Source organism: Globicephala melas, chromosome 18, assembly GCF_963455315.2.
Source record: "Globicephala melas chromosome 18, mGloMel1.2, whole genome shotgun sequence".
Classification (NCBI taxonomy): Eukaryota; Metazoa; Chordata; class Mammalia; order Artiodactyla; family Delphinidae; genus Globicephala; species Globicephala melas.
In genome coordinates this window covers 7,104,205-7,125,286 of record NC_083331.1, presented here as the reverse complement: position 1 = coordinate 7,125,286, position 21,082 = coordinate 7,104,205, and the positions used below count along the sequence as shown (strand labels likewise).

General features: G+C 42.6%; 1 protein-coding gene across 3 annotated transcripts; it reads left to right on the top strand.

Moving 5' to 3' along the window:
* The first annotated feature begins 4,029 nt into the window (after window positions 1-4,029).
* HMGB1 (high mobility group box 1) lies at window positions 4,030-13,358 on the top strand. Of its 3 annotated transcripts, XM_060288258.2 has the most exons (6): window positions 4,030-4,093; window positions 6,561-6,709; window positions 9,428-9,591; window positions 9,813-9,958; window positions 10,447-10,621; window positions 11,656-13,358. In XM_060288258.2, the coding sequence occupies exons 3-6, from the start codon at window positions 9,442-9,444 to the stop codon at window positions 11,830-11,832; spliced, it is 648 nt and encodes a 215-aa protein (XP_060144241.1). In that variant the 5' UTR covers window positions 4,030-4,093; window positions 6,561-6,709; window positions 9,428-9,441; the 3' UTR covers window positions 11,833-13,358. The 3 variants fall into 3 exon arrangements, with proteins under 3 accessions (XP_060144241.1, XP_060144240.1, XP_030738432.1); XM_060288257.2 differs by lacking the exons at window positions 4,030-4,093; window positions 6,561-6,709 and adding an exon at window positions 7,124-7,280; XM_030882572.3 differs by lacking the exons at window positions 4,030-4,093; window positions 6,561-6,709 and adding an exon at window positions 9,005-9,188.
* Window positions 13,359-21,082: the final 7,724 nt, after the last annotated feature.

Here is a 21,082-nt window from a genome sequence, read left to right as displayed (position 1 = left end):
GTCTGGCCTCTGACAAAGACAAATCCAAGGTGGTGAACCCCACCCAGGTGAGGAAGGTGTTTATCAGGTCTGCTAGGATTTCTCTCCTAGGCCTCGGGGGATTTTCAGATGTCTTCTTTGCATTTCCTGGAGGCCAGGAGCGCCTGATTTTGTCTTGGTCTCCCAGGCAGAGCAAGGCACTCCCCTCTCCTGCCTCCAGACTGTTTCTCTGGACTTGGGATGGTCCACAGCTTTGGCACCAACCTCCTTGAGTGTGCTCGGGAGCTCTGGCTGCAGGTCCTGGATTCCAGGTATCTGTCCTGGCCTTTCCTCCCTTCAGTCCCATCCCATCAGCTGGCAGCACCCACACTTGTCACTTAGGGCTGAAGTTACCCTTGATGGGAAACGGGGCTTCTTTACTCGGGCTTTAATGCAATGTTTTGCAAACTGCAGAGCCCATTGGCAGGTTGGAAAGTAAACTTAGGATTTTAAGAAAAAAAAATGTCAGACTCCATCACAATGGTAGGTATTGTTTCATGAAACTGTTTTCAAGTTTGTTTGTTGTTTTTGCCACACTACTCAGCTTGTGGGATCTTAGTTCCCTGACCAGGAGTCGAACCCGCGCCCCCTGCAGTGGAAGCGTGAAGTCTTAACCACTGGACCGCCAGGGAAGTCCCATAAATTTGCTTTGTTTTGTGTTGGCCACAGCGCGCGGCTTGTAGGATCTTAGTTCCCTGACCAGGGATCGAACCCGGGCCCTTGGCAGTGAGAGCTCGGAGTCCTAACCACTGGACCACCAGGGAATTCCCATAAATTTTTTCAAGTTTTATATATGCAAATGTGTGTGTCCTATTCAGAAATCTTGAGAGTTGAGGCTGTAAACTCACGTCAGATTCCCTTGAGGATATGGGTTATATTTAGGTGGGAAAATGTGATCATTTTTTATTTTATTAGCTAGGCTAATAACTGCAAGGTCATGCGGCTTCGTGGAGAAAACTTCAGCTTTAGAGTCAGAACTGGGTTTACTATTACTCTCTCACTAGCAGTGTGACCTTGGACAACTTAAGGGATCTCTCTGAGCCTCCTTAGAATTATTTGTAGAAGAGAGGTAAGCATCCTGGCCTATAGGATCACTGTGAGGACCAAAAAAATTATCTGTGTACAGTGCTCAGCATATAGGAGAGACATGATAAATAAAGCTTACTTTTGTCTGCAGCACAGCCAGACTCTCTGTTTCACATCAGGAGTACATGCTACCTGTGACAGCACCAAAAATGCTCTGTTCCTCACCTGAGGGATCCCTCTAGTTCAGTTTCCCACTCTGTGTTCTGTGTGATGATAATAAGTGTTTCCTACGAAAAGAGTCTCTGAGGAAGAACGTTTCAGAATCGCAGGTCGTAGTCCTGAAATTCTAAGGACCCAACTCAGGACTGGCAAAACTCAGATGTCCACAGGAGGCAGGCAGGCAAGACGGCAGGCCAGATGCTTAGGGAACAGTGGGGCTGCGCAGAAGACAGAACACACCTCCGCTGAGGGAGGCGGCCCCTGTTCACTCAACAGCGTCGTCACCCTGCCCAGCCATGGAGCCAAGGTTATCGGATCTCTGATTTTTCAAAAGAAGCCAAATATCTGGATTTTTTTTAATGTGAAAAAAAAAATCCAACTTTTTAAAAACACCATGTTAACCAAATGGCACATCTGAGGGTCACGTAAGCCAGAGGCCTGCCAGTTTGCACCGTCTGACCTAACACTTCATGGCTCAGCCAACAGTACAGTCACCTCAGGCGCTCGTGGGAAACCTCCCAAGGTACACTTGGAGAGTGCTCTTTTAACATAATTTTGTAGCAAAAACACACTTTAAGCACAGAATATATAACTCCACTAATAGAAGAAATTTCCACCGAATGAAGAGGAAGAGCATCGTTTTCAGGAGGTGTTAAACACCAGAGGCAACAGGAAAGTACGGGGCAAAATTAGCAAGTGGGTAGCGATCCGTCGTCCCTTTCTGTGTTTGTTTCATAAAACATTAATTCGTTTTTTAAAAGACAGCTTTGTCGAGAGATAATTCACATACGTACGAGCTGATGATTTTTGATGTCTTCAGAGTTGCGCAACCATGACTATGATCTAATTTTAAATCATTTTCATCTTCTTAAAACAAGCTCCACACCCACCAGCAGTTACCCCCCCTTCCCCCCATCCTCCACCCCTGGCTACCCCTAATCTACTTTCCGTCTTTATAAATTTCCTCTTCTGGACATTTCATATAAATGGAATCTTACAATGTGTGGGGTTTTTTGTGTGTGTCTGGCTTCTTTCACTTATCCTAATGTTTTCAAGGTTCATCCATGTTGTACCATGTGTCACTACTTCATTCCAGTCTATCGACGAATAATATTCAATCACAAAGATACACTACATTTTATTCATCCCCTCAACAGTTGATGAACATTTGGGTTGCTTTCTGACTATTACAAATAATGCTGCTATGAACATTTATGTGCAGGTTTTTGTGTGGACATGTTTTTATTTCTCTTGGGTACATACCTAGGAGTGGAATTGCTGGGTCACGTGGTAACTCTATGTTTAACCTTGGGAGGAACTGGCGGACTGTTTTCCAAATCGGCTGCCCCATTTTACATTCCCACCAGCAGTGTATGATGCCACCAATTTCTCCATTTTTCACTCATGCTCCCCATGTCTGTCTTTTCGATCGTAGCCATCCTAGCAGGTGAGCTAAGACATTTGTTTTTAAGGTTTATGGCACCTGAATTTGGCCTGTTGACGTGGCTCTTGAGATCAAGACGTAAAACACTGATCTTTTCTGAATTTAGATCACCATTTTATAAAAGCTTTTACTAATGAGTGTCCCCCTCTTCATGTGTACCATTCTTTGGTTAACCAGAGAACAGGAACCTTATTAAGAAAAGGTAATTTTTCTTCCTTACTCACCAGTGAAATATTACAATTCTAGAGATATTATTGGTATAAATTTGCTTCCGGGAATTCTCTGGTGGTCCAGTGGTTAGGACTCTGTGCTTTCACTGTGGAGAGCTGGGGTTCAATCCCTGGTCAGGGAACCGGGATCCCGCAAGCTGCAGAGCGCAGCCCAGAAAAAAAAAAAAAAAATCACTCCCATACCGTTTTCTTTGCCTCAGCCATCAGTGCTGCCCACAGCTGAAGCCACTGACTTCCCCACCTGCAAGCCACATTGGCACAGAAGACTCAGGCCCAGGCAGAAGTACTTAAGCAGCCCAGGACAAGGTTCCCTTTCCCCACGCGCTGACAGATACAATAACACCACCTCTCTGCCTTCCTCGGGTCTCTCTTTGTGCCCGTCTGTTTAATCCTGTGATGTCCTTGCAAGTGAGATGAAGCATCGCTACCTCTAAGCAAGAGTTGGGGAAATGAGCACAGACCTTAGTGGCTACCCGAGGGCACACGTGGTAGATTGAGGGGTGGGACTCAGTGTCCTAGGTCACAACCTGTACACTTTTCTCTACCTGAATTCCTCTCCTTTATTGTCAGCATCCAAAAAAGAAAGAAAGAAGAAGAAGGTTTTAAGTGTACAGGACCCTTAGTGTGGTTGGCCTCGTCAGACATTTCGGTTTCCTTTTCAGAAACTGGCCCTTTTTAGGAAGGAGAGACAACAGAGAATTCATATAACTTGACTTTAGGCTTCATTGCATGAGGAGGAATCAATATCCTCCAGCCAAAGACTTACAGCCCCCTGTCTGCTTTTTGTATTTTTTTACGTTAGAGTTGTTTCAAAGGCCCACTGGAAACAACCTTTGGGCAGACATTTTTGCAGTTTTCTGTGATAAATTCTTATTTGGCTTGCCGTAGTTCACTGTATCCAACTAGGAATAACCTTGGCCTAGTTGGGAGCTGGTAAATAACTACAAATATATGCGTTTGTCTTTCTTTGCGATTGCCCCTAGCCCCCAACTCCATCTTCCTCTTTTTAAGTTATAAGAATGAGGTGCAGTTGACATCTTTCCTCAATATTAATCCTAACATTTACTTATTGTTCTATTTTCATGCCTTCTGATTTAGAAATACCCCAATGTTTATCGCCAAAGATGGAAGAGGAAGATTAAAACAATAATTTGCAGTAAGTACTCTTTCAGCTGTTAAATCATTTATTCAACAGACTTTATTTACTGCTTGCTGTATGCCAGGCACCCTGCTAGGTGCTTGGGTTGCAAAGATAGGATTCCTGCCTTTAAGGGGTGCATTGCCGTGGGACAAACAGACATATAACTGGATAATTACAATTGTGAGCACAGTAATTAACGTACAGAATATTTTGAGATTCCAGAAGAGAGGCGCTTCTCCTATCCTAGAGGCAGGCTCCAGGAGGGGTATAACCCATATTCATGACGATCTGTAATTTAGTCGGCTAAATTGGGCATGGGAGAGAGTGTTCAGGCTTTTTGAATTAGATAACTTCGTAAGTTGGGATTAAAACACCCAATAACCCTAAAGTAAAATATATGCCAATTTGTGGCTAATGATTCATGTTGAAGAAGGAGAGGGTCTAATATAATAAAATAAGTGAACGTAGGTTCAGGGTTGGGTTAAGGTTGCAGGTTAGGTTAAGGTTGCAGGGTTAGAGCTAGAAGTTGTAGAGCTTACTTAAAAAGTTTCTCTCCTTTTTATGTTCCTCCCTTTGTATCACAAAAGGCAAATAAGAGAAATGTGCCTAGAAGTGCAGATTTTAATGGTCTGTGACAGGGCCTCTGTTATACTTGGGAATAACTGAAGGCACCATCACTAGACCGGATGAGGATTTAGTGCTGTCTGAGGCTAAAATTAAAAAAAAAAAAAAAAAACTTAATTTGCAACCACTGCCCTCATATAAAATTAAAATATGAAGAAAAACTCAAGGCTAACTAACTGCACTTGATGTTTTCTAAGTCATGGGTTTGAAGAGGTCTGCATAACATAATTTTAAACCTTTGAAGAAAAAGTTTAATCTTTACAACAAGCCCGTGATCACTTCCATTTTATAGCTGAGAGATTGGAAGCACAAAGGAGTAAAAACAAAAAAAAAAAACCTTGCCAGAGATCATACAGCTAGTAAGTAGCAGAGCTGGGATTTGAACCCAGGTCTATTTAAATCCGGTGCCTGTAATTCACCATACCATCCTGCTGAAATAGACACCTGTGTGGACCCATTGCTCTTGAGTTGTTCTGTGACCATAAACTTACCCTAGCAGGAGTAAGCTATTAGAGACAACTGGTAAAAGAACCTAAAAAAGTGGTTGTACCAGGGCAAACCCAACACTGCTCCTGGAAAATACCGATTAGTGCTATCTTCAGATAATATTCAAATTTGGATATCACGGATGCCATCTAAAGTGTGGATAATTCTCATGAATATTTTGTAATATAGTCATCGAGAAGATAAAACAATTGAAATAAATACCTAGATTTAAAGTAAGCATAAAATTTGATTAATAGAGGGAAGTAAAGGAGAGTAAATATGTGTGAAGGTAACAATATAACAGTTAACTTTAGATGTTTGCTTTTTAAACGCCGAGTGTACATTATACTAGTTTATATAGTCTTAATATCATACTTTTTCATGTTCATATGACATGCATTGTCCATTCACCAAGACTATAATCCTTGAGACCAATTATGTATTTTTTTAATAAAAGGAATAAACATTAACATCAAAGGTCAGGAGAGGTTATCTCTAAGTCTATTCTCAAATAGCTTAATAAATTTGAGCACATACATTATGTTATGGATGCTTAGACTGGATATATGAAATAAAATTAACATAATAAAATGAGTGATTTTAACTTTGGTGTGTTACATTTGGAGGAATTGGCTGGTGGGTTTAGAAGTGTATAAACATACCATCAGAGAGTGAAAAAAAGGGAAGTCTGTTATAACTGAATAGGGGTGTGGTCTGCTCAGGCTACAGAGGAATAGATAATAGTTTCATAAAGGGCTGATATAACCGTAGAGTCTTCAGAACTGGCTATTATAGCTAGCAGATTTTTCTTTACAGACATAATAAGTATGGCTGTTAATACCGCCAGCTTGGTGAGTTAGAGAAACACACTCTCTGCCTCTATCTAATCCTCCGGGTAACAATATACCTACAACTCCTGTAATCCTAGAGCAGTTACATGGATGCACTAAGTGGTGTGATGGGAGGGAAAGATAGCATCACAAGGATTCGTTTGATTATAACAGTAATCCACACCGAGTCAAATAAAACAGCCCAACAGTTAAAAAGGTGGTCTCTAATGAATTTGCTAATTCTAGCAGGCCCTCGCGAACATTTCCTGCTAGAGTACCCCATATCAAAACGAAGTGGCTGTGTGCTTTAATTACATGGAATAATCATTTGATTTCCAGGAAGTTGAGACCGTGCTTTGTATTTAAATAAAAAGTTCTAGACGAGCTGTGAAACTCGATCAAACCAAGAAAAAGGGTGAAACTAAATGCCTGTTCGGTGAGTCAAGGTTTCAGCTGCTCAGCAAGCCTGACGGTACGGGTTTAGGAGCCCAGAAAAGGGGTGTTTTAAAGCCGGCTGACTGGATCGTGTCACTTTCTTATAGGAAAAGCCCTGCCTTCCCAGAGATCTAGAGTGTAATGCAACCATATGTTGCTGAGGAGCTCGAATCTTGGCTGCCTTCGCCCCTCTGCACGAGCAGAAACCCCGGTTTTCAGGGGCCGTGATCTCATCGTGTCGCTCTCACTTTTGAAGGTCTGTTAAAAAGTCTGGGGCCTCTTATCTTAACGGCTTTGGAAGTGAGTTTGGGGTGAGAAGGGGGGGGAGGCCTGTGGGTGTCTCTTTTGCCTGAGGAGCTGGAGACACTTGTGGAAAAGTCAGGCCCTTTTCGCTCGGGCGGCCGCTCGGGCGTGGGGCTGGCTTGGGTTAGACACATGCACACATACACCATAGAGCTCTGCTTTCCCGTAGCAGCTGCTGCCTCTGCCTCTGCCTCTCCCGCCTCAGCCTCTTTGCCCGGCATACACACACATTCAGATTTGCGCGCTGTTTCAATCCTTGATGACGTGTCCCCGGAGACAGCCAATAGCAAACGGGCTCTGGTCAGGACAATGGGAGGTATCGGGCCAATGAGCGAGCCCCGTGAGTTGGCGGTAGCCAATAGGAGCCGCGCTGGCTGGAGAGTAATGTTACAGAGCGGAGAGAGTGAGGAGGCTGCGTCTGGCTCCCGCTCTCACAGCCATTGCAGTACATTGAGCTCCATAGAGACAGCGCCGGGGCAAGTGAGAGCCGGACGGGCACTGGGCGACTCTGTGCCTCGCGGAGGGTGAGTCTGGGGCAGCGCCGCGGCGGGGAGAGCGCCTCCGGCAGCTCCCCAGCCCGCGCGGCGGCCGGATCCCCGCGGCCGGGAGCCGGCGGGTCAGGATCCACACAAAGGCAAATGAGGGGGGACCGTGGGGGGAACTGCGCACGGAGCGAGCCTCCCCTCGGGCGCCGGGAGCCCGGCCGCGCGCCGGAGCCCCGGCCCCCGGGCAGCCGGAGGCGCCGCGAGCCCCGAGCCCCGCGAGTTTCCACCCCCGGCGGCGTCCGCGCTGACTGGCGCAAAAAATTTTTTTTTCATTAAAAAAATTTTTTAACGTGTTTTCGGCCCCCGGGCCGAGCGTTCGGGCGGCCGGCGTGCGCGGGGGGCGGCGGGCCGCCGGGCGGGCGGGCGGCGCTTCACGGCTGCATTGGCCGCCGCAGAGCCGGGCGCCGGCGGCGGGCAAGCGCGGGCGGCGGGCGCTGCGGGCGGGCGGGCGGCGGCGGCGCGGGGCCGGGGCCGGGGGCGGCGGCGCGGGGCCGGGCCCGCCGGCCTGAGCCCGAGCCCGAGCCAGTGCCCGGGCGCGGCGGCGGCGGCGGCGGCCCGGCGGCGGGGGGAGCGGCGCCGCGGCGCTCGCTGGAACATGGCTGACTCGGCCCGGCGCTGCTGGCTGGAGAGAAAACAAGGCGGGCGGGCGCGGGCGGGGGAGCTGGGCGCAGCAGTTCCGAGGCAACTTTTTTTTTCGTCTTCTCACAGCCCCGCGTCGCCCGTGCGGGGGCGGCGGGGCGCGCGGCCCGCGCGGAGGTAGAAGGGGAGCGGCGGGCCGGGGGCGCCTCCCGGGGCGGCCCCCCCGCGGGCGGCGGGCGGGGGGAGGGTCCGGCTGTGCGGCCCCCGCCCCTCCCCCCGGCCGTCATGGCCGAGTGTGTGCGCCAGAGCGCGGCGCGCACCCCGCCCGCCTGCGCTCGCACTCACACTCTCACACACTCACTCGCGCACACACACACACAGACAGACACACACACATACACACACACACAAAGGGAAGGAGCCATATTCTCGCTCGCGCTCGCCCTCGCGGCGGCGGCGGCGGCGCAGGCGGGGAAGACGCGCAGCGGCCATTCCGTGCGCGCCGGCCCCGGCGGCCGCGGGCGGAGCCAGCCCCCATTTCGAGCGGGGCTGCTCCCTCCGCCGAGCCGACAAAATGGGGGAGGCCGACAGGCCTGCGCGAGCGGCGGGCGGCCGGGCGCACGTGGCGGCGCCGCGCGGGGCGGGGAGCCGGGCCCGGAGGCCGGGCCGCGGCCCCGCCGTCCCGGGCGGCCTCCCCTCGCGGCCCCGCAGTGGGCGGGCGGCCCGGGGGGGGGCCGGTGGCGGGAAGGTGTGCGGAGCCCGCCCCGCGCGTCGCCCCGACTTCCACGGCTCGGAAAAAAAAAATACTGCCCTGGTGGGGGCGGGGGGCAGCCCGAGCAGCGAGCAGGAGTGGCTTTTGTCCCTCATCCTTGTTTACTCGAAGAAACTTCAGACCGGACGTGTTTAGTCAGAACCGAAATGCGTCTCGGGGCCAAGCCGATAGCAAAGGAAGCTGCCTGGCGGTGGCAGCCGCGCAGATAGCGCCGCCATCCCCCAGCCCGGGCCCGAGCGGGCCTCCCGCTCCCTCCCCCCGGCAAACTTTTATGCCGAGAGTATTTACAGTGATCCCTGGGACAGCTTTAGGTGAGCCGCGGACTTGGCCCGCGATCCGGAGAGGTGTGCCCGCTTTGGCTCTCACCTATTTGTTCCTTACGTAGCACAGAGCCGTGAATCGGCAGCGTCGCTTTTCTGACCTTTGGTTTTGTTGATTGAAAACGGGTTTTTTTGCATTTAATTCTTCGTTTCTTTTAAATGACCGGTTGGGTATTCACCCAGAACAGATACAGGCAGCGAAATAACAAGCGCCGTGTGAGTATACCACTGTGTGTCCACTTTTTGGAGATCACACTCGAGGACCGGTTTTCGCCTGGTGTAGCCTTTTCTAGGAATTGACTATCACTGCCATTTTCTCTGGTATTATGAGGGGTTAATGCCACTGCCGGGTTAAACAACCAGTGCCTTGCTTTTCATTCCCTCCCCAAGGAGTTAGAGTGCTCTTAAATGCCGTGAATTGCATTGTTAACATTACACTTTCATTTATTTTTTAGAAAAATAATTAAGCATGGGCAAAGGAGATCCTAAGAAGCCGAGAGGCAAAATGTCATCATATGCATTCTTTGTGCAAACTTGCCGGGAGGAGCACAAGAAGAAGCACCCAGATGCTTCTGTCAACTTCTCAGAGTTTTCTAAGAAGTGCTCAGAGAGGTGGAAGGTAAGAGGGCTTAACACAAATACTAAGGAGGTACTAAAGGGTGAAGTCCAAATGGGGATTTTTAAAAAGCCTCGGTGCAATTTGCATCATGCGAGTGGTGGTGTTGGAACAGGCTGCTAAATGTTCAGCAAAGGACGCTGGTTTTGTTCATTTTAATACTTAAGAGTACAACTTGTTAAAACTTCGTTGTCGAGTTAAGTTTACGAGTTATTATTTTATAGACCATGTCTGCTAAAGAGAAAGGAAAGTTTGAAGACATGGCAAAGGCGGACAAGGCCCGTTATGAAAGAGAAATGAAAACTTATATCCCTCCTAAAGGGGAGACAAAAAAGAAGTTCAAGGATCCCAATGCACCCAAGAGGCCTCCGTAAGTATCTTGCCCGTTTTTATTTTCAAGGAGTGTTTTGCAGTAGAATCAGACAAATTTAGCAAGCCACCTTGTGGAGTCCGTAATCAGAGTTTCTTCGCTAACTCACATTGGTATGTTTAAATTTTGTAAATAAAATTCCTGTTGGATGGCAGTTTTAGTTAGAGCAGTGGAATTGGATTCTGGCCTCCTTCACCCAATATATCTCCTAAGTGTAATTTTAATTCTTTTCTTTCCTGAGAAATACCATCAGTCTGAGAGTAATTTGCAGAATGTTCTTTTGGAACGCTAATGAATAGTGTATGTTCCGCTAGTGGTGTCATAAGTTAGATCATTGTGTAAATTAAGTTTAATGAGGGATATTTAGCGTTTCATAGTATTTATAGCCTGTGAAATATGTGGTAGAAATTAGAAGCAGCTTTTATACAGCAAAATACAACACAGTTGTTAGTAAACCTACAATTCTAAAATTAAATCTCTCTTTTTAGTTCGGCCTTTTTCTTGTTTTGTTCTGAGTATCGTCCAAAAATCAAAGGAGAACATCCTGGCCTATCCATTGGTGATGTTGCAAAGAAACTGGGAGAGATGTGGAATAACACTGCTGCAGATGACAAGCAGCCTTATGAGAAGAAGGCTGCTAAACTGAAGGAAAAGTACGAAAAGGTAAGTATGGATTGGCTTGGTGTCCTGATGAAAGGGTGTGCCAGGTGTTAGATGGATGACTGTCCTTGGTACTGCATCTTAATCTCCTATTATGATTCCTAAGAGTTGGAGGTGTAATGCAGTTTTAAGTATAACAGCTATTCAGCGTGCCATTGGCTGTACTCTTAAGTCCCTTTCCATGTTTTAAAGAATGTAGAAGATCAAATAAATTGTTAGTGTTGTTTGACTTAACATTATTTGACTCGGGTGGTTTTGTTATTCTCCGGTATCCAGATTTATGAAGATTTTGGTAGTCACTTTGAGTCAAATGATTTAAGTATTTTAAATGATCAGGCACACAACATAAAAATAGGCTGGACCAAGTAATGTAACCTGTATTGTTCATAAACACCCTGAAACATTTATGTTTTCCCTCCCTTAGATTTAAAAAAAAAAAAAAAAACTTAGAAAGTTATGAGTTTGTTGATCTGTATAGTAAATTGATATAATAAAATAAGAAAAAGCTGTAGCCTCTATACTTTGAATTGAAATATTAAAAGTAAAGTTAGAGTTTAGCGTATTTAGTCATTTTGGAGAAATGTATCTATTTCTAGATGTTTCTTAACCTAATTGCATGCTCAGTGGCAAATAACTTTTTTTTTTTTTAAGACAAGATTTTCTACTATGGATTAGGGTCTGACAGTATAAACCTGTAGAATGCGTTTTTGCATTCAGAAGGTGGCAGTGTCTACCCTTTAATCAGTCTCTACATTCTAGTTTTAATAAACTGAACTTGGGATGTGGTATATGGTTGTACTTCAGTGAGGCATAACAATGCTAATGTCAAACCGTGTCATTCCATGAGTTACGGATTATTTACAATTATAATATTTTTACGTGTGTTTCTGAAAGTCCACAGATGTGAGTGCAGATAATGTGTTATTTTAGTGTATCTGAGTCCTTGTTTTTTCATAAAGTGTTGCCATGTTCCTTTTATTTCTCTCCTTAACTGTCTTGTCTTTCCAACCACTTTCCTCCTGCCTTTATTTTGGAAGGATATTGCTGCATACCGAGCTAAAGGGAAGCCTGATGCAGCAAAAAAGGGAGTCGTCAAGGCTGAAAAAAGCAAGAAAAAGAAGGAAGAGGAGGAAGATGAGGAAGATGAAGAGGATGAGGAGGAGGAGGAGGATGAAGAGGATGAAGAGGAAGAAGAAGATGATGATGATGAATAAGTTGGTTCTAGCGCAGTTTTTTTTTTCTTGTCTATAAAGCATTTAACCCCCCTGTACACAACTCACTCCTTTTAAAGAAAAAAATTGAAATGTAAGGCTGTGTAAGATTTGTTTTTAAACTGTACAGTGTCTTTTTTTGTATAGTTAACACACTACCGAATGTGTCTTTAGATAGCCCTGTCCTGGTGGTATTTTCAATAGCCACTAACCTTGCCTGGTACAGTATGGGGGTTGTAAATTGGCATGGAAATTTAAAGCAGGTTCTTGTTGGTGCACAGCACAAATTAGTTATATATGGGGATGGTAGTTTTTTCATCTTCAGTTGTCTCTGATGCAGCTTATACGAAATAATTGTTGTTCTGTTAACTGAATACCACTCTGTAATTGCAAAAAAAAAAGAAAAGTTGCAGCTGTTTTGTTGACATTCTGAATGCTTCTAAGTAAATACAATTTTTTTTATTAGTATTGTTGTCCTTTTCATAGGTCTGAAAATTTTCTTCCTAAGGGGAAGCTAGTCTTTTGCTTTTGCCCATTTTGGATCACACGAATTATTACAGTGTTTATCTTTCGTATAGTTAGCTGATAAAAAGCTTTTGTGTACACACCCTGCATACTCATGATGAGGGTAATAAAAGTTTAATTGAGACAGTTTTCATCCATAACTGAAACTCAAATCTTGATCGGTTGATATCAGATTTCACATAGCCCAGGTTCATTTACAAAGTGAAGAGTAACCAATCTACTCACAGCACGGGATTATTAGAATCAAACATTTTGAAAGTCTGTCCTTGAAGGACTAATAGAAAAGTATGTTCTGATCTTTACATGAGGACTCTACATCCTTTAACTCCCATTACCATGTAATGGCAGTTATATTTGCAGTTCCCACGTTTAAGACTGAGAATGTATCCCCAAAAGCGTGAGCTTAAAATACAAGACTGCCATATTACGTTTTTTTGTTGTTGTTGATAATTAGTCCCAACAAAGGCTCTGGAGAAAAAGTGCTGGCTGTAAATGTCTTCTCCTATTTATCTAAATATGGATTGTTTAGGAAACTTGAGATCCTCCATTAAAGGTATTTTTAATGGGCCAACTTTTAAAATTGTATACCACATTTTAAATTGGGTATATTTTCCTATATTGTGGTTTGCCCCTTTATAAATGAAGTAGACATGAGGGAGGAAGACAAGCTTTGTATTTCAGTGTGAATTACCTGATTTATTTGAATTTGATTTTTCTCTACAAAACTCAAGCTCATTCATCAGGGTCATATGTTTATCTGCTTAACAGTTTAGGGAACAATTTGGCAATTTTGTGGTTTTTGAGATTATCGTTCTCTTAAAGTGCCAGTGTTTTAAAATAGCGTTCTTGTAATTTTACACGCTTTTGTGATGGAGTGCTGTTTTGTTATATAATTTTGACTTGGATTCTTTCCATTTGCATTTGTTTTATGTAATTTCAGGAGGAATACTGAACATCTGAGTCCTGGATGATACTAATAAACTAATAATTGCAGAGGTTTTAAATATTAGTTAAATGGCTTTCACTTAAGATTTTAAGGTTTTGTTATATACATATTTTAATCTTATTCTCAGTTAATACCTCTTAGCAACATCATTTAAATAAGTGTAAGGGCGGGCAAAGTTTATCCCTTAAAAAATACTCACTTTACCCTTGTAAATAGGTTAATGGGCTGATAAAAAAAGATTTTTGTGAAACATTCCATGTGTTCTCATAGGCTGCTGTTTACATAAATCAGGAAAAACTAATTTTGCTTTCAGAGTATTGGATTAAACAAGATCGTTTTCTAAAGCAAGGCACATGTAAGTAAAAAGCAGGAATAGTGATTATAAATCTAAACTTAAGTTTTCTAAGCTAAAGGAGAGGACCGCAGTAGAGGGGCTGAAAGTGTGTCAAAATTTATCAGGTTTTTTAGTCAAGGGGAACAAGTAGTTATCTCTCATTTACATGGAAGTTTGCTGTAGCTAAAGAATCATTGTTTATTGCTAGTAGGTGATCCAGTTAAAATGAATTCTGCCTCAAGGAACTTCAGTGGGTGTCTTGTGACAGCTACCGTTGAGATGTTGAGAGCGGGAACAGGTTTTTTTGGGTTAACCGGATTCAGATCTTGACAGGAAGACATGGACAAAACCCCTTTTCAATCTGAAAACATACTAGCTCTGTTTACTATTTCAACAGTATACCCTGAAACTTGGATGTTCAAAACTCAAGTAAATGGAGGTGGGAGGCATAACAGATTTTTTTTTAAGTTAATGCATAGGAACTATTTTAATGTCTAGAAATAGTTACAGCACTATGGGGTATAAAGATTTTCTTAACATCAAAAGATTAAACAGTATAAACTTTAGTATTAAGTCATCTGCATTTTAAAACTTGATATAAAATCGGCATACTGATTAACACTTAACCAAAGTAATTGTCTCCTAAAGGTTGGGAGCTGTTGCTGGTTAGTGCCTGTAATCGTTCTCATGATCTTCCATCAGGTGTTGATACTTGCTCTGTTTTCATTAATTTTCTAAGAGTGAAATCTGAAAAAAAATCTTTTGTGTGTGCTGTGCACCACAGGGGTAAGACTTAAATGATAATGATGGAAAGTGCCTGTGTGACAGAAGCTGTTCAAATACTTCCCTCGCTGCCTGGGGGATTGTAAGTACTGCTTAGACGGTAGGGTAGTATCTGGCTATGTTGAAAACTGCACTGGGAAGACAAGATGGAAATTTTTGAATGGAAAGTGTGGCCAACTCCCTTGCTTGGCATCACAAACTGTGACAGAAGTTCAAATCTAGGTCTGCTTGGTACAACAGGCCTTCTGAAAGGGCCTGAAATAGCTCTTTTTCAGTACCAGCCAGCTACTTTTTGCGAACGATGGTATCACTGTAAATTTGCACAAATTCAATACAGCTTAAATCAGGATTAACTGCTGCTCAAGTGTGAACCATTGGCCAGTAATTAGCTTGCTTAATAAGTTGTGGTAGGTTTATTTTTAAATTTTTTCATATTTGTGCTTTGTCATTTTAAAATGACTCTTGAAATGCTTTTAAAACAACGTAAAAGCCAGGAAACGGTTTGGATACCTGTGCAACAAAAGATGCAAGCTGGTTCATTTCTTGTCCCCCTCATAGCAAAGACGTGAACAGCAGTGCTAACACTCGCCGGAACCTGGGAAGTTCCCTGGGTCTAAGCCAAGTTGCTCCCTGCAGTAATAAGGCAAAATGTGGCCCTGTTCTAGGAATGCTGCTATTTAACGATACACCGTGGCACAGGACAAAGAATGACAAGCATAACTTAACAAGCCACACTCCAGAATATATAGCCCCACCTTCCAGTGGGTTTCAGTCTGAAATCATATCTACCAGCAGGAAATTTAATCACTTAGGTCTCTAGGCATGTCCATTGGTTTGAACCTTCTGTATTTATCGGTCACCTGCTGAAAAAGGAAGTGGTAATATAGATCTGGAATAAGATGAGGGATAATGATAGACCTTTAAGTTGTGGTGTGAGGTATGTGGAGACTGAAAGTAGTGGTGAGAAAATCAGTGAAAAGGGATTAAAGAGATTCTTGTAAATTTTTATGATGTACTTTTTTTTTTCTCTTTAGTCACACAATTCAAACATAAGTGACATTTCATGGGATGATAGATACCCCATGATATATTTGATCATACTTTTACTGACGGTCATTCATGTTGCTTCCTGTTTTTTGCTATTCCTAACAATACTGCAATGAACGTCTGCGTACATTTTTGTTAGGCTTGTGTAGGTCTAGATACCTTGAAGTAGAATTGCTGAGTCAACAGATAGGTGCATTTAAAATTTTAGCAGATATTGAAAAATTGACCCCTCCCCCAAGACTATCCTTATTGTGAAACGTTTTAACAATGATTTTTAAGATATAATAAATCAGGTTTTTAATGGCTATTTCTTTGGCTCCATGAAAGAAGTGTCCATTTTTAAAAGATAAATTAAAATACTGAAATACTGCCATTTATTCAGAGCCACCCAAACACAAGAAGGTAGAATTAGAACTGAAAGACCCTTGGGTTGACTATTGACTATTTAAACTACTCTAACAAATTATTTCTCTATAAACTTACTGCAGTAACTAAATGTTTAAGTAATCCATTGTGTGAAAATGAGGAACTTCCTATTTTGGCATCTTCAATCCAGTAGCTTTATCTGGGGAGGGCTTTTTCTAGCAGAGATTGTGTGTCAATCTTTACAGAAGCTACAGCCAACGGTTTTGGAAACTAGTCAAGGATTGTGTGGGCTGGATTCTGGGCATTAGGAGATAGTTATTTGTAAAAAAGGAATGGATGCAGAGGATCTGCCTTAAATGGAATAAAACTGACCACTGCTTCACCTCCTTGCTGGAGATGGTACTTTAGGTAAAGGGCATACCCCAAACGCATTTATAACTGCAACTGTATTAATAGGCTTTAAAGTGGAATTAAACTTAGTTCCTTAGAGGTACATAGACTCTCTAGTTTCAGTCTTTACCATATTTTTGTTCACTGGGTTTCAACTACGGATCATCCTATAAAGTGTTCTGAACATAACCAGGTAAGTAAATTGAAAGTCCTAAAGCAAAAGAATTATCGGTTGAGGGTAAGAGAGTACTCAGTGTAATGCCCGCAAAGGTGTGAAGGGTAAGAACTTGCAGGCTACTCAGAGCAAGGACTCTCGGCAGCCTCTTCCCCACTCCCCAGCCTAAATTTCAGGGAAGCTCAGGTCTTGCTCTGCCATCTGGAGTCTGCCTGGCTGGGACTTGGGCATAGGGAGTGGGCTAGGCGCACTCAGGCTGAGAAGGACCAGACAGACTTTGTTTGTTTTTACAAGAGGAACAAGAGGTACCATTGCTTTGGGGACTGACAACAGAATAAAGTAAGGCACCAGTGTAGGGTCCTAGCGCATTAGAGGTAAAAGGCTCTAGGCTCTAAGGCAGTCCCGCCTATGCATTTTCACAGAGCAGTGGGCAAAGGCCCATCAAGACTCAGAGGCTCACTCAAAGACCAAAAGCAGCATCACAACGATCTAGCAGTGCCAGGCTCACAGCAGGTGCAGAAAACTTTCGAGTTCCTTCCCCTTCTCTGTAAGGACAGTAACAAGGGGCTGGAAGGCTTCCTCCCTAGCCCTCACCTTCCTGCCTGGGTCCTCCTGCCTCGGCTACAATTGTGGATATTCGAGCAGGTCAGCACACTCCGCCATCACTGATTCCTCTCTGGCCTTCCTCCTTAGGTTTACTTGGACTCAGGACACTTGCTGACAAAACAAAACTAAAATACTGCCAATCATTTAGAAAGTGATAAGCTACCTGATTCTAACAGGCTGGGAAGCGCCAGAAGAATGTGTACTGCTTGTGTGTCCTTAGAATTGCAGCATGAACTTCCAGAAGTGGAAGGATAGCAATACACTACGATCACTTTTGAAAAACTTGTTTACCATTATTGTGAATGAAATTTGCGTTCATTGAAAGAAAACAAATAAGCAGGGAAACAAAAATCTACAATTCTATTAGTCAGGAAAACTATTAACATATTGTGTGCTCTTCTCGTTTTATATATATAATATGATATATATATACAGATATATATTTGATTAATATATAAATTATGTGTATATAGATATAATTTTTTAATCTGAGGTGAGAGTCACATAACAAAAAACCATTTTAAAATTAACAATTCAATGGCATTTAGTACATTCACAGTGTTGTGCAACCACCGCCTCTAGTTCCAAACATTGTCATCACCCCAAAAGGAAGTCCTATACCCATTAATTCTGCCCTTCCCCCTTAGCCCTTGGCAACAACCAATCTGCATCATGTCCATGGATTTACCTACTGTGGCTATTTTGCATAAATGGAATCATACAGTATGTGACCTTTTGCGTCTGGCTTCTTTCACTTAGCATAATGTTTTCAAGGTTCATTCACACTGTGGTATGTATCATACTTCATTCCTTTTCGTGGCTGAGTAATATTCCAGTGCGTGTGTGTGTGTGTGTATCACAATTCACTTATTCATTCATTGATGGACACTTGACTAGTGCTGCTATGAACGTGCATGTACAAGTATTTGACTCCCTATTTTCAGTTCTTTGGGGTACATATCTAGGAATGGAATTACTGGATCATATGGTAATTCTGTTTAACTTTTTGAGGGACCACAATGGCTAAGATGACCCTTGCACAGCAACTGAATCATTTTACATTCCCTCTAGCAATGTATAAGCATTCCAATTTTTCCACAACCTCGCCAGCACTTCCTATTTCCCCTTTTTTTTAAAAAAAAATAATAGCCATTGCAGTGGGTGGGTGTGAAGTAGTATCTCGCTGTGGTTTGGGTTTGCATTACCCTAATGACTAATGATACTGAGCCTCTCTTCATGTGCTCATTGGCCATTTGTATACCTTTTTGGAGAGCTAACTCAAGTCCTTTGCTGATTTTTAAGTTAGATTGTCTTTTGGTTGTTGTATATACATGTCCGCTTTACAAAAAATGGCAATATATTTACAAACACTCTACTTGAAAACTACTTTTACTGCTAACAGTCTATCTTAAACAAAACTTTATGTCATCATATATTCTTATTCTGCTCTGCACTGAATCGTTTTTACTGCCTGCATGTTAGTCCACTGAATAAATGTAAAATACCATAAATTATCTTGTCGATCCCATCTTATTAGACATTTGTGTAGTTTCTGATTTTTTAATTAGTTTTATTGAAGCATAGTTGATTTACAATGTTGTGGTAATTTCTGCTGTACAGCAAAGTGATTCAGTTATACATATATATACATTCTTTTTCATATTCTTTTCCATTATGGTTTATCACAGGATATTGAAATATCATTCCCTGTGCTATACAGTAGGACCTTGTTGTTGTTTATGGATTTTTTTTTAATATTATGAACAAGGCTAAGATGACTAGACTTTCCTTATACCCATACTTCTGTGTCCATGATTATTTTGTTAGGTTATAAATATATTCCTCAAAGTGAAATGGCCAAAATTGAAGTCAGTTTTTTTTTTTTTTTGCTGTACGCAGGCCTCTCACTGTTGTGGCCTTTCCCGTTGCAGAGCACAGGCTCCGGACGCGCAGGCTCAGCGGCCATGGCTCACGGGCCCAGCCGCTCCACGCCATGTGGGATCTTCCCGGACCGGGACACGAACCCGTGTCCCCTGCATCGGCAGGCAGACTCTCAACCACTGCGCCACCAGGGAAGCCCTGAAGTCAGTTTTTGATTGAAGTGAAACGATGAATTTGGTGAGTGCTACCAAGCTGCCTTCAGCAAGTTTTCATCCAAATGTAGTAACTTTTTAAAAGGCTATTGAGACAATTTTACATATAAGGGATATGTAGGGTCATGATTTCTAAGATTTCATAAAGGTTTGAGCCTATAGCAGTGGGGGAAATCGTGAAAGGGATAAACCTTCAAAAGAGAGCAGATGAAAAGCTTGAAAAAACTGGAGAGCCATTGGGTTGAAATGTCCATTCCCCTTTATGCTTGTTATTTTACTACTTTTCAGGTTGAAGATTAACAGAAAGAGCTTTTATATACAAGTAATTGCAGCACTGCAAAAAGAGAACGTGTAGATGAATTGGAATGGGTGAAAAAACTTTGAAACTTTTGCAAAAGCAATAGAGCTTTCTTGCTTTTCATTTCATTGTATTATTGTTCTTCATAATAATCTACATGATTTCCAAAACTTATTAGTCATTTGTATCAGAATTTTTTTCTTTAAATAAGGTTAACTGTGTTTTCGTATATGATTTAAGACCAAGATAGTCTACAGTTCTGGGGAGTACATGTCTTATCAAATGGTGGCCAACAGGTCAACATGAAATTGGATTAATTATAAAAAAACTTATCTTCTAGTCAGTCCCATAGGGACCTATTTCATACACTGATGAGTACTGGATTTTACACTATATAGATCAAACCTGAAAAGCAGTGTAAATTTCTCATTTTTTTTAAGGACCTAAATTTTAGAGGTCAACATTGCAAAACTTTATGTCATGAATTTATATACACTGAGATTTTACAGATCATTATAATGAACCATTAGAAATAATACTGATTTTATTTTTTTTAATTAGGTAAGAGATATGTTATTATAAATATAATACTTGAAGTTTTCTTTAAATGTTAAGGTCTTGAGGGTTTTTAAAGAATTATAGTTAAGAATCAAACTGACTTGAAAAAAACAACAACAGAGGTGCAATTTTATTGTTATTGTTTTTTGCTATGTCTTCATTTTTAGGCCAAATCTAACTTTTTCTCACCTTTAAGACCAAGGAGTCTTAGTAGGCTATTATTAATAGTAATGTTTAAAACCTCACTTAAAAAATCATAGAAACATTTCTATTTTGTTTTATTATAAATCTCTCTTTTTAAATGGGAAAATTATTAAGAAACTGCTAGTGCAAACAGAAGTTAACCTCAAAATATATCTTTACTAGCTTTCATGCCTCCACCATCAAATAGGACAAAAGGATGACCAAAAAAATGAATAAATGCTGATGTCAGAGCTTAATACATGCTTTACTTCTTTTTATTTAAATCTGTAGACCAAGAGTAAAGCATATGATAAATGAGTGGACTTACCCAGGAGCCTGGGATACTGTTTGGGAGTTTGATGATGTTCCAGTCATGCTTTGGCAAGTTAGTGGACAACACCTGGGCCAAGGATGGCAGCTAGCATGAATGGCAGGGTAACTGACCCAAAGCTTCAGCAGGAGCTCCCAGGTGACTGGGTATGGAGGACCTGTTCTAGGGAACTCTGTTTACAGCGGTTGACATTGCCTTATTGAGGGACCTACTGAGCACCCAATCAAAGCACCTCCTTTGAAATGGAACAGCCTCTCTGGAGCCACATTCCAGGGAAAGGAAATCTGGAAGCTTTTTTTTCTAGAGATAGGCAGCTGGCTGTGATTTCACTGCAATAGACTTACAAGGAGTAGCTATTACTAATTTTCAGAAACACAAAGGAATTCCTAAAACTGTTATTCTTCCTCCCGAGGGTTTGGGAATGTGGGTCTCCATAAAGTTTCTGGTCTCTTTAATTCCAGGGAGAAAGGCAGTTAGGTAGGTAATGGAAATTGTCAGTTGACAGTCATCTTCCTATCATCTACTCTAGATTCATTCTTTCCCAGGATCCAATTTTAGCTAAAAACATAAAATAAAACCCATCTGGTATCACTTCAGAGAGTGAAGAGGAGAGACTCT